The following is a 14,457-nucleotide window of genomic DNA, read 5'->3' as shown; positions in this document are numbered from 1 at the left end:
AAATGAGAAAGAAGAAGTAAACACAAACACCACATAAATAAAAATGATTATACTATCCATTTGTTTTGTAAACAATTATGCATCAACAAATTGGACAATATAGAAGAAATGGATAAATGTCTAGAAACATAATCTTCTAAGATTGAATCAGAAAGCAATAGAAAATTTAAATAGACCAATTATTAGTAATGAAATTGAAACAGTAACCAAACCTCAAAAAAGGCAAGTCCTGGACCTGACAGCCAAACAGGTGAATTCAACCAAATATTTAAAGAGTTATCATCTATCCTTCTCAAATTATTACCAAAAATTAGAGTACAGAACTTTTCAAATCCATTGTACCACATCAGCACATCCTTAATATAAAACCAGGAAAAGACATCACACACACACACACACACACACACACACACACTCACACATATACACAATTATAGGCCAATGTTCCTGATACAAGAATAATTAATAAAATTTGGTGGGCCAATTATATCTGCTGGCCTCTGTATCAATTTTGCATAGGCAGATTCAAACAATAATGGATATATGGATGTGAAACCTGTGAATACAAAGAGCTGCCTATGTTCATTGTACTAAATCATTTCACAGAAGGTATAATCATTTTATAGAAGGGTCTTGAACACCCACAGGTTTTGATATTCATGGATATCCTGGAATTAATCCTTAGTAGATACCAAGGAACAACTAGTAGCAAACCAAATTCAACAATGAATTAAAAGGATCATGATCAAATCAAATTTATGCCAGGAATGCAAGGAAGGTACAAAACCTGCAGGTCAATCAATGTATTACACTACATTAACAGAACAAAGATAAAGATCATGATTATCTCTATAGATGCAAAACAAAATTTGACAAAATTCAACATCCATTTTGATGTCTCTAAACAAAGTGAGTATAGAGGCAGCACACCTTAACATAATAAAGGCCACACAGGAAGAACCAATAGCTAACATATGCAAATTTGAAAAGCCTAAACCTTTTCCTCTAAGGTCAGAAAGAAGAAAAGGATGCCCACCATTACTACTTTATTCAGCATGATATTGGAAGGCCTATCCACAGAAATCAGACCAAAAAAAAAGGTTAGAAAGTGTACAAATTGGAATGGAAGATGTAAAATTGTCACCATTTGCAGATAACACAACATTGTATATAGAAAACCCTAAAGACACTACTAAAAATATTTAAAAAACAAAATGAAGCAGAAAATATAACAATATTGTAAAACAGCTATACTTCAACAGAACTTTAAAAAATAAAAAAAATAAAGAATACAATTTTACAACTGCATCAAGAAAGAATAAAAAAAAAAATCTAACCCAGGAGGTAAAGGACCTGATTTCTGAAAACTATAAGTCACTGAGGAAAGGAATTGAAAATGACACAAATAAATATAAAGATGTATTGTGCTCATGGATTGAAAGAATTAGTACTATCAAAATGTCCATAATACCCAAAGTGATCTACAGATTCAATGTAACCCCTATTAGAATACAAACAGCATTTTTTTTTTACAAAAGTAGAACATATAATCCTGGAATTTGTATATAAATACAAAAGATCCCAAATAGACACAGTGATCTTAAGAAAAAAGAACAAGACTGGAGATATAACACGCCCTAATAATAAAGTATACTACTAAGTTACAGTAATCAAAACTATATGGTACTAGTACAAAAACAGGCACATAGATCAATGGAACAGAAAAGAGATTCCAGAAATAAAATGGTCAGTTAATTTACAACAAAAGTAGTCAAGAGTATAAAATGGGAAAGACAAGCTCTTCAATAAATAAAATTGGGAAAACTGGACCACTTTCTTACAACATATACAAAAATAAACTCAAAATGGAATAAAGACATAAGGCCTGAAACCCTAAAACCCATGGGAAAAAACACAGAAAGTATAGTGAGTGATATTTTTTGGCTATATCTCCTCAGCAAGGGTAACAAAAGCAGAAATAACCATATGGGACTATACCAAACTAAAAAGCTTTTGTGCAATGAAGAAATTACCAGCAAAACTACAAAGCAAACTACTAAATAGGAGAAGATATCTGAAGATGACATATCTGATAAAGGATTAATATAAAAATTATATAAAGAAATCATGCAATGCAATATAAAAAAAATCCAATTTAAAAAAATGGGCAAGGGACCCGAATAAACATTTTTCCCAGGAAGTCATAAAGATGGCCAACAGACATTAAAATATGCTCAACATCACTAATCATCAGAGAAATGCAAATTAAAACCACAATGAGATACCACTTTATACCTATCAGAATTCCAATTATTCAAAAAATCAACAAATAATGTGTCAGCAATGATGCAGAGAAAAGGGAATATGCCCTGTTGATGGGAATGTAAACTGGTGCAACCACTATGGAAAGCAATATGGAGGTTCCTAAACTGAAACAGAACTACTGCATGATCCAGCAATCCCAGTTTTGCATTTATCTAAAGAAAACAAAAACACTAATCAAAAGTTAAATGCCACCCTTATGGTCATCGCAGCATTTATTTACTATAACTGAGATATGGAAGCAACCTCTGTGTCCATCAGTAGATGAATGAATAAAGCTGTGGTAAATACATACAATAGAATATTACTCAGCTATAGAAGATAAAATCTTGACATTTGAAACAACATGGATAGACCTAGAGAGTACTATGCAAAGTGAAATAAGTTATACAGGAAAAGACAAGTACTTTATGATCACTTATATTTGGGATCTAAAAACAAGACAGGAGTTTCTGGTTTGATCCCTGGCCTTGCTCAGTGGGTTAAGGATCCAATGTTGCAGCAAGTTGAAGCATAGGTGATAGCTGTAACTTGGATCTACTGTTGCTGTGGCTGTGGCACAGGCCAACAGCTGTAGCTCTGACTCTACCTCTGGTACAAGAAGTTCCATATGCCACAGATATGGCCATAAAGAGAAAAAAATAAATAAAAATAAACATTCCAAACTCCCTCATGGATATAACTTCATCTACCATGCCAAATGATGATAAATCATTTTTTTTCTGAAGCAATATACCCCCAACAGACAGAATTCTCATTAGAATCACCCACTGAGGATTCCCAAAACTTTCTAGCATGTATTGGACACTACCTAATACTAATGAAAACTGTATTAGGAAATCCCCAGGTTGGAGTTTATATACCTTAGTAACTTGTTCCTTCTTACGGGACTATGGATTCAGAAGCCTCCTCATCCAGGTCATCTATTTTTCTGTTTGAACTCATTGCCTGTAACTGCTTCTGAAGTGGTAAGCAAAAAACACATTGCAAAAATAATAAAGTCAATATATTTGCCTGTTACAGCTCACACAAAACAGCTACTGTTAACTGAGTCTTACTAATCTGCCATGAAATGGCACTATCTCTGGCTTGGGAAAATGAGTCAGAGATTCTAGAAAATGGGCCAGAAATAAGTAAACTCATTTCTTAAAAGAGATTTAAGTGAAATGATTTATTTGAAGTTCCTAATACAGAGTTTAGAAAACAGCAGAACCTCAAAACCTGACTATATTTATTGATATTGAGGGAAGAAATTTTAGCCTCCATTGTATACCAGACACTTTGCTAGGGGTTAAGATGACAGTAATAAAATAATTAATAAAAGAATTAAAGACAGAAACACACACACACACATATGTGTATGTATATATATATATATATATATATATATATATATATATATATATACTACATTACAAGTTAAAAGGACAGTGCCAGGGGAAAGAGAATAGAAAGTCAAAAAGATTCATTTAGACCAATGTATGCATTTCTTAATAGAGAATTAAATTTCCTGAAATCATCCTTCCTAGAAGCTTTTGTGGAGAGAGCCAGGCTGCTGCCAAATTAAAACCATTAAAACAAAGAGCCAGCTCACAATAAACCATGATAATTTTAGAGAATCTAAGCATTATTATGCTCAAACAGGTAGCTATATTTAAGGTATTGTTGCTTAGGCTCCAAATAGTTCTAGGAATAAAACTGCTAGTGCTAGAGTTGCTGATCTCTGAGCTCTTGCTGAGAGTCTGGGAAGAGTAAAAAGAGATTAGAAAACATAAATATGTTTTAAATAAAAAGTACAGCTTTGTCCTCTACACATCCCATTAGCTGCATAAACTCCAAAAATAAAGGAATCACTCGGGTTCAGAGACTCCAGTGACCCCTGCCTGTAATTACCTCTTCCTGCTTCTTCCTGAGCTCCCTGTGTGATCTATTCAGCAGGCCTGTGTAATTCCTCTCTGCAGTGAGAAGGGCAAAAACTCAATACCCAATTTCTCTTCAGTGTAAGTCAGACTGGTAAACAAAAGAAAGAAATGGAGCCCTGGAAAGGCTGGCTAAACCCAAGTAAGGAACCAATGCAGATGTTACCATTTATTCAGCAAGTGAGGAAGACCATGGGAGGTAAGGATTCAGTAAGAGTCAGAATGTTTGTAGTGTTGTGTTAGGCGGGGTGGGGGTGGGAGTGGAGTCCTAGAGAGGAAAGGGATTGAAGATTCCTAGAAGCTGAGCGTGAACTGCAAAACTAAAATGTTAACCATTGCTTTAAAAAAATACATTATAAAATACATATTCTTGAGGGGCTGAACAGGTTCACCTAATTTTCCAAAATCATGGCAGAGTCAGTGCCCTCACCTCAGAGCAATCTAGAAAGGACATTTGATCAGGAAAGCAGACTCCTTTTTAACAAAGCACAAATCTTTAGCCCCTCTGCTCAGAAATCTTTAGTTTCTGTCCCAGAATTTATGGAGGATTGAAACACAAACAAAAGGCAGAAGAGGCTATTGGATTCAGAGCTCCAAAGATGTAACTGATAGTACAGAGCAGTATGTTCAGAGTTATGAAAAGGGTTATAGAGTCAGAATCCAGAAAAGTACTGGTATTCTACACGAAGACAAACGAGTTAAGTGAAGCCCTAATACCCAGACCAGGGTATTAACTAAATTAAATGTGGAGATCAGTTATCTAAAGTCAGAGCAGACCAGAGCACCAGCTCAAGTCCTTGAATGAGAAGTAATCGTCATTCCTAGAGAAGGTTTACAAAACACTTCTGCTGCAGCAAGACACAGCAGGCCAGAGTAGGTGAGTTTGGTGTTCTGGTGTGAGAAGTATGGGGAAAGTGAGAGGCAACAGCTTAACTTTATTAGCCTTTCCCCTGAGTTTCAAAGTATTTCAGATATACTACAAATGTATGAAAATGTCCAAATTTATGGCTGAAAATATGAATTCTATGATATAATAATGAAAATATTCTGAAGCTTCTATTATACAAAACTGCTCAAGGCATGCAAGGGGTTTTCAGTTCTTCTCCAATGGTCCTAATGTCAACTATCAAATTCAGATAAATGTTAAAAGTCATTTTTATACAACTAATGAAATGTATAAAAATGACTTTTAACATTAACATTAGTGAAGGCTTTAGAGTAGAATATAGCTTGTGAATAAGGAGCAAATAAGCATGGAATAGCTATCAGTCCCATGCCAAAGGGAGATTACATATAAACCAGGTCATGAAAGAATTTTTCTCCAGGGAACCAGACTGTTCTACTCAAATAACAACTACAATACAAAAAAAGACTGAATGTACTAGTGTGATTATAGTGCAGTTTTTCCAATTACTCAACATTTTCTTTTTAAAATGTGCATGTACCTATTAATTCTAGTAAGTGTATTATCAAAAATTATAGTATTTAAAAACTTGAAATGGTGACTTCCCATTGTGGCTCAGTGGAAACAAATCTGACCAGCATCCACGAGGACACAGGTTACGATTCCTGGCCTCGCTCAGTGGGTTAAGGATCTGGCGTTGCCATGAGCTGTGGTGTAGGTCGCAGCCACAGCTCAGATCTGCCGTTGCTGTGGCTGTGGCATACAACAGCAGCCACAGCTCCAATTTGACACCTAGCCTGGGAACCTCCATATGCCATGGGTGCAGCCCTAAACAAACAAACAACAAAACAAAAAACAACACCTGAAATGGCATGCAAGAGTATGCTAAAGTTAAGCCTTAACTCTGGTTAGGGACATAGCTTTGGTGTCATGAAATTCTGAGTTTGAATTCCAGTTGTTTAAATTATCTATATAAACTTGAGGAAGTTCAAAACAGAAATAGTGGTGATAACTAACATTTCTATGTGAACTATATGCCAGATTCTGTGCCGAGTGCTTTGCATACAATATTTCAATTAAAAACTCAAGCTGTCTATATCTTACACTTCATAATTATTAATTTTGATATATAATTTCTCACAAGAATGTCTACTATAAAAAGTTGTAAAAAGTAAGTTTTGATGGCACAGAAAGTCTTGAGACCAGCTGCTCTTCCCTCCCACCTCTCCAAGAAGCTTTTGCAATATCTTCATTTACCACTTATTCCACTATTTCACCTGAAATACTTGCTTTCATTGAGGTTTGCTCCACTCCTCCTCTTCTTGTACTCTATATAATCTCTCTTTGTTATAGTCCCCACCCCCAAAGCCTGCATTACTGGCCTCTGTTCCTTTACTCTTGCCTTCTCCACCACCTAAAGGATTACTTGCTTCTCTTCTTCCATTCAATAACATCTCTTCTTTGTAAAGAGAATGACCAGTTCTATCAGCCTAGAGATCTAATATGAACACTGTTTATATTAGCCTAACAGTTTAATATTTCATTATTCAAACCTCCCTTACTCTTGATTTACCTAAGAACTAAGGAGACTTAATAAAACATGATCAAACTGTTTCCAAGCACAGACAAATAAAGCACTGCAATGGCCATCAGCCCAGTTGCTTTTGCTATTGCCATGCTGGCTTAATAGTGAAAATTTATACAAGAATGACAAATTAAGGTCTTGCTTTTTAAAATCTCTAATGGTTTCAAAGTGAAGTCTCATGCCTGGGCTCTAATGGTACACAGGTGTTTTCTTCATGCTCACCTGACTCACTTATCAGACTGGCTTGGAATCCAAGGAGCCAGTTCCACTTATGTAATGCTCAAACAAGCTGCCTTCCATAAACATTAAGAACTCAGCATCTTTCTTACTCCCTCTGTAATGTGTGGCCTTTCTTAGGATATGAAAGTGTTCCACAGGAACTCAGAATATTCACCTCTGCTGCTTAACCACAGCTGCCTTTGCAACTTAAAGACATTTAAGACCTCTCCGGGAATGTGAGTTTCCACCACAGCATGCCATAGGTAGTGATTGTTACATTAGGAAATAGAGTCTGTGCCAGAAAGGCTTCCCCAAAAATGTGAAGAGATTAGAAGCTTACTTAGGGATCTGGGGAAAAGAGAGCAGTCCGATTCACTCCAAATCTCACTGACTCAGCTTAGGTTTATAGCTGCTGGATCACAGACCATTCAAAACTCTTGGACTAAAATACAATTTCATAATATAGTTGTGGGAAGACAGTAACTCCCAGCTGTACTTAAAGTTTGAACTTTAAAGAGATTGCTCAAGAGTGCCAAACCCCTCTGTCTTCCGAGGAAGTTAGATGAAGGGATCTCATCTCCTATAAAATCTCAAAGTTCTGAAAGATGACAATATTTCCTCTTATCTATAAAGACAAAGTATATGCCTCTGAGTTATGAATTGCTTAGGGGAATCAAGAGACATGAACATGTTGTTGTTATATGTTGGGGTTAAAAGTTGATGGTTTATATGTCCTACTTCTCAGCAGTAACAGAATAACATGAAAAATGTCAAAGTCAAATGAGATTTGACTCAAAGGAATAAAAAGTCTGGCAGTCTCCATGGTATTAGTGCTTTCTTCTTTCTTTATACAGGTCATCCTGTGCAGAACAATCCATACAATTGGAGACCATGGAGAAATTAAATCAGTCAAAAATTTCAGAATTTATTTTGCTGGGACTGACCAGTTCCCAGGATATACAATTTCTCCTCTTTGTGCTTGTCTCAGTTATCTATATGGCCACAGTTTTGGGTAACCTTGTCATTGTCGTTACAGTGTTTTACATCCCAAACCTGAACACTCCCATGTACTTTCTCCTGGGGAACCTCTCCTTTGTGGACATGATCCTTGCTTCACTGGTCAGCCCTAAGATAATTGTGAACTTTGTAAAAAAGCACAAGACCATTTCCTTTGCTGAATGCTTCACACAGATCTTTCTCCTCCACTTACTGGGTGGAGTCGAAATGGTGCTTTTAGTTTCCATGGCATATGACAGATACGTGGCTATTTGTAAGCCGCTACGTTACACAACCATCATGAACAAGAAGGTGTGTATTTTGCTGACAGTGACCTCATGGTTCTTAGGTCTCCTTCATTCGGGGCTTCAGATACCTTTTGTTGTGAACTTGCCTTTCTGTGGTTCCAATGTAGTGGACAGCATTTTCTGTGATCTCCCCCTGGTTGCTAAGCTTGCCTGCATAGATACTTATATTGTGCAGATAGTCATTGTGGCCAACAGTGGAATGATCTCTCTGAGCTGTTTCATCATTTTGCTTATTTCCTACAGTCTGATTCTCATAACGATTAGGAGCCATTCTTCCGCTGGGCAGTCCAAAGCCCATTCCACTTTGAGTGCTCACATCACAGTGGTGGTTCTTTCCTTTGGCCCATGCATCTTCATCTATATCTGGCCCTTCAGCAACCACTCTGTGGATAAGTTTCTTGCAGTATTTTACACTGTTATCACCCCTATCTTGAACCCAATTATCTATACTCTGCGAAACAAAGAAATGAAGACAGCCATGAAGAAATTCTGGGGTGCTTTTGTGAGTTCTAGACATGATACTTAGATTAAAAATACAGTTTAGGAGTTCCCATCGTGGTGCAGTGGTTAACGAATCTGACTAGGAACCATGAGGTTGCAGGTTCGATCCCTGCCCTTGCTCAGTGGGTTAATGATCCGGCGTTGCCGTGAGCTGTGGTGTAGGTCGCAGACACGGCTCGGATCCTGCGTTGCTGTGGCTCTGCAATAGGCTGGCAGCTATAGCTCCGATTCGACCCCTAGCCTGGGAACCTCCATATGCCATGAGGGCGGCCCACGAAATAGCAAAAAGACCAAAAAAAAAAAAAAAAAAAATACAGTTTACATAGAAACAGCGTATTTTTAAAGTTTTTTAAAAAGGTTTTCTTTTAAAACCATTGATCCATACAATGTAAGTCAATAAAACATGGAAAAATTATGAAAGTCAGACATTTAAGGATATTTTGGATGCAGTACAAACAAAAAAATTAAAAAGCGATTAGAATTTTTTAAATGAAGCTGACTGAATAATAACAGTTTTCAACTAAAAACTCACTTGTATTTAAGAGGAGTTGGTAAATACATGGTTTTTCAAAGTATTGCAATAGTACTGATTGAAAGGAAAAAATAAAGTGACTCCTCAGAAAGTCTACCACAGAAAGTCTATTCAATCAGAATGATTTGATACACACTGTGGGCCCAAAATTGGTTCTCTCTCTTCTTAACAATATTAAACTCTGAGTCAAAACTCACCTATGGCACCTCCTAAGAAAACAGTAACTCTGATTTTCAGAATCTACTTATGCTACCAAAATAATTCATTTTTTTTTTGCCCCCAAAATGAGAGTTCTTATAGATGCTTTTAAGGTTGCTAATATTATCAAATCTTACTCCTATCTTCCTATTCCAAAATTTCTCAATTTCAGAAACTCTGTTCCTAACTCCAAAAATAAGATCTCAAAATTCAGAGAAAAAAAAAAAACCTGATTTTTTTTTTCCTTAAGAGTAATTTGAATTAAAAATATGTTATTTAGGAATTCCCATCATGGCTCAGTGGTTAACAGATCCAACTAGGAACCATGAGGTTGCGGGTTCGATCCCCGGCTTCACTCAGTGGGTTAAGGATCCGGCATGCAGTGAGCTGCGGTATAGGTCACAGACTCAGCTGGGATCCTGCCTTGCTATGGCTGTGGTGTAAGCTGGCGGCAATAGCTCTGATTAGACCCTAGCCTGGAAAACTCCATATGCCGCGGGTGTGGCCTTAGAAAAGACAAAAAGACCAAAATAAAATAAAATAAAATGTTATTTAATAATAGGAGTTTCCTGTTATGGCTCAGTGGTTAACGAATCCGACTAGGAACCATGAGGTTTCGGGTTCGATCCGACCCCTAGCCTGGGAACATCCACGTGCCGCGGGAGTGGCCTAAGAAATGGCAAAAAGACAAAAAAAATATAAATAAATAAAATAAAATAAAATGTTATTTAATAATAAATTTCGTTCTGCGTGCTATAATTTTACAGGGAATTAATGTAATGACATTTGGATACCACCACATCACTACTAATTCCCATTAATAAAACACCATTCAATGTAGGTTCTCTAGCTGTGAATTTGAATAGATTTATTTACTTGTTATATTGTACTTCCTGTAGTATATGGCATTGCTATATGAAATGAAAATCAGCTGGTATAGGAAGTGGTGTTTTATCTTTTTAACACATCTAATTTTTTGAAAAGTGGAATAAAAGATTAATACATGTTTTTGGAAAGTTATTTCTATATATCATTTGATCATAATCATAAAACGAATTTAATGATTACAGAAAACCTTGAAATTTTAAGGAAGAATTTACAGAGACCAAAGGAAGTAGGCAAATAATCCTCCGTATTCTCTCAATGAAAACAATCTGAATAACACAAAAACAGGCAAATGTTTTGATTAACTTTAACAAATGGAAAAGTTGAGAACCAAATGACTTTTGTATTGGATAAGTCTTCATATTATGATCAAGCTATCTCAGAATGCATTGCTAATAAATTCCAAATTCTTTTTTATTTTTTCTTTTTTGATCTCCCCACAGCATATGGAGTTCCAGGGCCAGGGACTGAACCCAAGCTGGAGTTGTGACCTATGCCACAGCAACATCAATGATGGATCCTTTAACCCACTGTGCTAGGCTGCAGAATCTAACCTGCATCCTGGCACTGCAGAGACACCGCCAATCCCATTGCACCATAGCAGGAACTCCAAATTCCAAATTCTTTAGAGATCATTTCCTATGATCCATGAAAAAAAATGAAGAAATATTCGCATCCTACAGAGTAAATCAAAAGTTTGTGGACAATGAACGATAACTGAAATAAGAGCAGCATAACAGAGAATAACATGTTGATTCTACTCTAAGTGCACACACTCGATATCTCCACTACTACCCTGACAGTCAAAAGATATTTTGATATTTTTAAATATGATTAAGAATAGCTAGGGAGGAGTTCCTCCTATGTTGCAATGGGCTAAGAATCTGCCTGCAGTGGCTCAGGTTGCCATGGAGGTGCAGGTTCAATTCCAGGCCTGACTCAGTGGGTTAAAGGATCCAACATTGCTGCAGCTGCTATACAGTTCCCAGATGTGTCTCAGATTCATTTCCTGGCCCAGGAACTTCCATATGCCTTGGATGCAGCCATAAAATTAAGCAAACAAACAAACAGAAAAATAGGTAGAGAGCAGTGATAGGAGTTTTTCTGGGTCAGCTCCAACTATCAGAGAGTAGGAAAGAAGCCATAGCATTTAGAGAATTTATCTTGTCCCACAAAGGTCAGAGTTCTATTTGACATGTCCACAGCAGATATTCTTACCCATTTCTAGAAGAAGCAGCACAGGGATAGCTTTATGCATAGACCACATACAAATATGCACATGTTTGGTGATGTTCAGTAGTGGAAGACTCCCTTCCCCAAAATTTTCACTCAGTATAGTCTGCCACATGACTGGAAATTCCACTACTTTTTGTCATTATTTTAGTGACATTTCCTTTAAAAAAAAAAACAAAATAGTATTTAAATATACAAAATTACAAATGGCAACATGTTTACTTGTCTTCAGTGATGCACAATATCACATCATGAGTCATTTTACTCCTTTTTTCTATGACAACAAACTGACAAAGCCCTAGGAAAGTGGTGTCCACTAGGTGAAGAGAAAAGATAGGAGAAAAGGTAGAGATGCACTGAAAAAACAAAACAAAACAAAACAAAACAAAACAAAAAAACATAGGAGACAAAGTTCAACTTGTGTAACTGGAAAGCAGGTCTAACTATATGACACTGCACCTGGAAATTTGGGGTTCTTGTTGGAGTCCCAGAATCTGAAGGCACTGCTATTCAGTGTTAACACTTTCTGAAAGGAACAAATTATTATCTCTTACTCCACAAAAAGGCTTTGCAAATATTCATATCAGCTCAATTCATAATTACCAACACTTGAAACAACCCAAATGGATCAGAAAATTGTGATACATTCATATGTTGATCAATAAAAAGGAATAAACAGGGACAGAACATCCAGAATGGCTGTGTGAGAAGTTTGGAACATCACCTCCAACAAAAAAAGCAATAAAACTCAACAAAATTTTCAGGCAAAAACAAAAATCTTTTAAAGTATCTGGAAATGACTGGAAGACATACAAGCTGAGAAATATTTTTTTTCAAGAAAATCTACTTGATTTTAGTAAGAAAGGAGAAATCTATGACATATAAGCCAGAGTCTTCTCCTATTTTTCCCAGCTCTGTGTTGTGAAAGTTCTTTATTTTGCAGGTGAGGCATCCCAAAGGAACAGGAAGCTCACACTATTCCTTTAAGCTCCAGACCAGGAACAGAGATATTATTCTAGGAGAGGCCAGGGCAGTCCTTGATAACTGGTGGCTCCCTTCTCCCCTTTTGGCTCTGGCTCCATGCTATGGAAGTCTCCCCAGGGAAAGCATGTTAGACAGGAGGGCTTGGAAGCTTCATGGACCTGCCTGAAGGAGCTGCCTTTATTTGGAAAACATCATGGAAAATCCACATCCAGGGCCCATTATTTGAAACATAAAAAATATCTCCAATAACATTACTCCCCTCAAAGTGAAGAATTATCAAGGAATATTATGGAAAACTACATGCCAACAAAACAGATACTTTAGAGGCAATGGATAAATACCTTAAAAACACAGGAATAGAGAATCTGAAGTGACATATAAGAACTAAAGAGATCAAATTAAAAACTTAAAAACTTCATAAAAAGAAAAACCCAGGCCCTGATGGCTTCACTGGTGAATTCTACCAAATATTTAAATAAGACATTTTCCACAAACTCGTCAAGAAAACAGAGGAGTAGGCAATACTTCTCAACTCATTGTATGGGAGCAGTTTAACCCTGACACCAAAGCCAGGCAAAGAGAGCACAACATAAAGCTCATAGATATGGACCAATTATATACTACATGTCAGAAACACACTTTAAAGACATGGATAGGTTAAACATGAAAGGAAAAAGAAGAACAAGGTCAGAGGACTGAGATCATTCAACTTCAAAATTTACTGTAAAGCTACAGTAATCAAGACAATGTGATATTAAAGAATGGGACAATATCCATGGAACAGTATAGAAATCCCTAAAATAGACTCATATGAATATAGGCAACTGTTTTTGACAAAATAGAAAATATCACAAGAAAAGTTGTATTATAATTATAATAAAAAAAGTCTTTTCAACCATGGTGATGGAACAACTGGACATCCACATTCAAATCTAGACACAGACTTACACCTTCACAAAAATTAACTCAAAATGGATCACAGACTTAATGTAAAATGCAAGCAATAAATATTCTATAAGATAATTTAGGAGAAACCAAACACGATCCTGAAAATAGCAATGACATTGGAAAAAATTTTACACAATGAAAGCAATTCTTTTACTGGTGAACTCAAATCAGTGATAAACACTCAATAGCAAATACTTCCTATTTTCTATACTTATGGACATAATTGACTTAAAATATTGATTTCAGGTATACGATATTACTTATTTTAAGAAGATAAGTTGAATTAGTATTTTTCAGATACTTCTAGTTATTTATTTACTTACTGCATAACCTTCATGTGTAAAGGATTATAATTTGACATCTGGATACATTACAAAGTGATCACCACCAAGTAAGTATATTTATCATCCACTACCATATAATGGGTAACCCGCTTGCCACTTAGTAACCACTAATCTGATTTCTGTACCTATGAGTTTGTATTTTTACTTTGTTTACTTATTTTGTTTTCTTATATTCCTCATGAGTGAAATCATATGGCATTTGTCTTTTTCATCTGATTTGTTTCACTTAGGGTGATACATTCAAGGACCATTCATGTTGTCACAAATGCTATGATTTCCTTCTGTTCTATATCTGAGTAGTATTCCACTGTTTATTTATTTATTTTTGTCTTTTTGCTTTTTTTTCTAGGGCCGCTCTCCCAGCATATGGAGGTTCCCAGGCTAGGAGTCTAATCAGACCTGTAGCCACCCACCTACGCCAGAGCCACAGCAACACGGGATCTGAGCCGCGCCTGCAACCTACACCACAGCTCTCGGCAACACCAGATCCTTAACCCATTGAGCAAGGTCAGGGATCAAATCCGCAACCTCATGGTTCCTAGTTAGATTCGTTAACCACAGAGCCATGTTGGGAACTCC

The 14,457-nt window shown here is 36.4% G+C and overlaps 1 protein-coding gene across 1 annotated transcript; it reads left to right on the top strand.

Moving 5' to 3' along the window:
* Positions 1 to 7,772: 7,772 nt before the first annotated feature.
* On the top strand, positions 7,773 to 8,779 carry LOC100517768 (olfactory receptor 4K17-like). The gene has a single exon (XM_005666289.3). The coding sequence runs from the start codon at positions 7,841 to 7,843 to the stop codon at positions 8,777 to 8,779; it is 939 nt and encodes a 312-aa protein (XP_005666346.3). The 5' UTR covers positions 7,773 to 7,840.
* Positions 8,780 to 14,457: the final 5,678 nt, after the last annotated feature.

Source organism: Sus scrofa, chromosome 7 (assembly GCF_054392235.1).
Source record: "Sus scrofa isolate SSC_HxYL_T2T_F1_AM1 chromosome 7, Sscrofa_HxYL_maternal_Yorkshire_Landrace_v2.0, whole genome shotgun sequence".
Lineage (NCBI taxonomy): Eukaryota > Metazoa > Chordata > Mammalia > Artiodactyla > Suidae > Sus > Sus scrofa.
The sequence above is the reverse complement of the archived record's forward strand: the minus strand, read 5'-3'. Positions and strand labels throughout refer to the sequence as shown.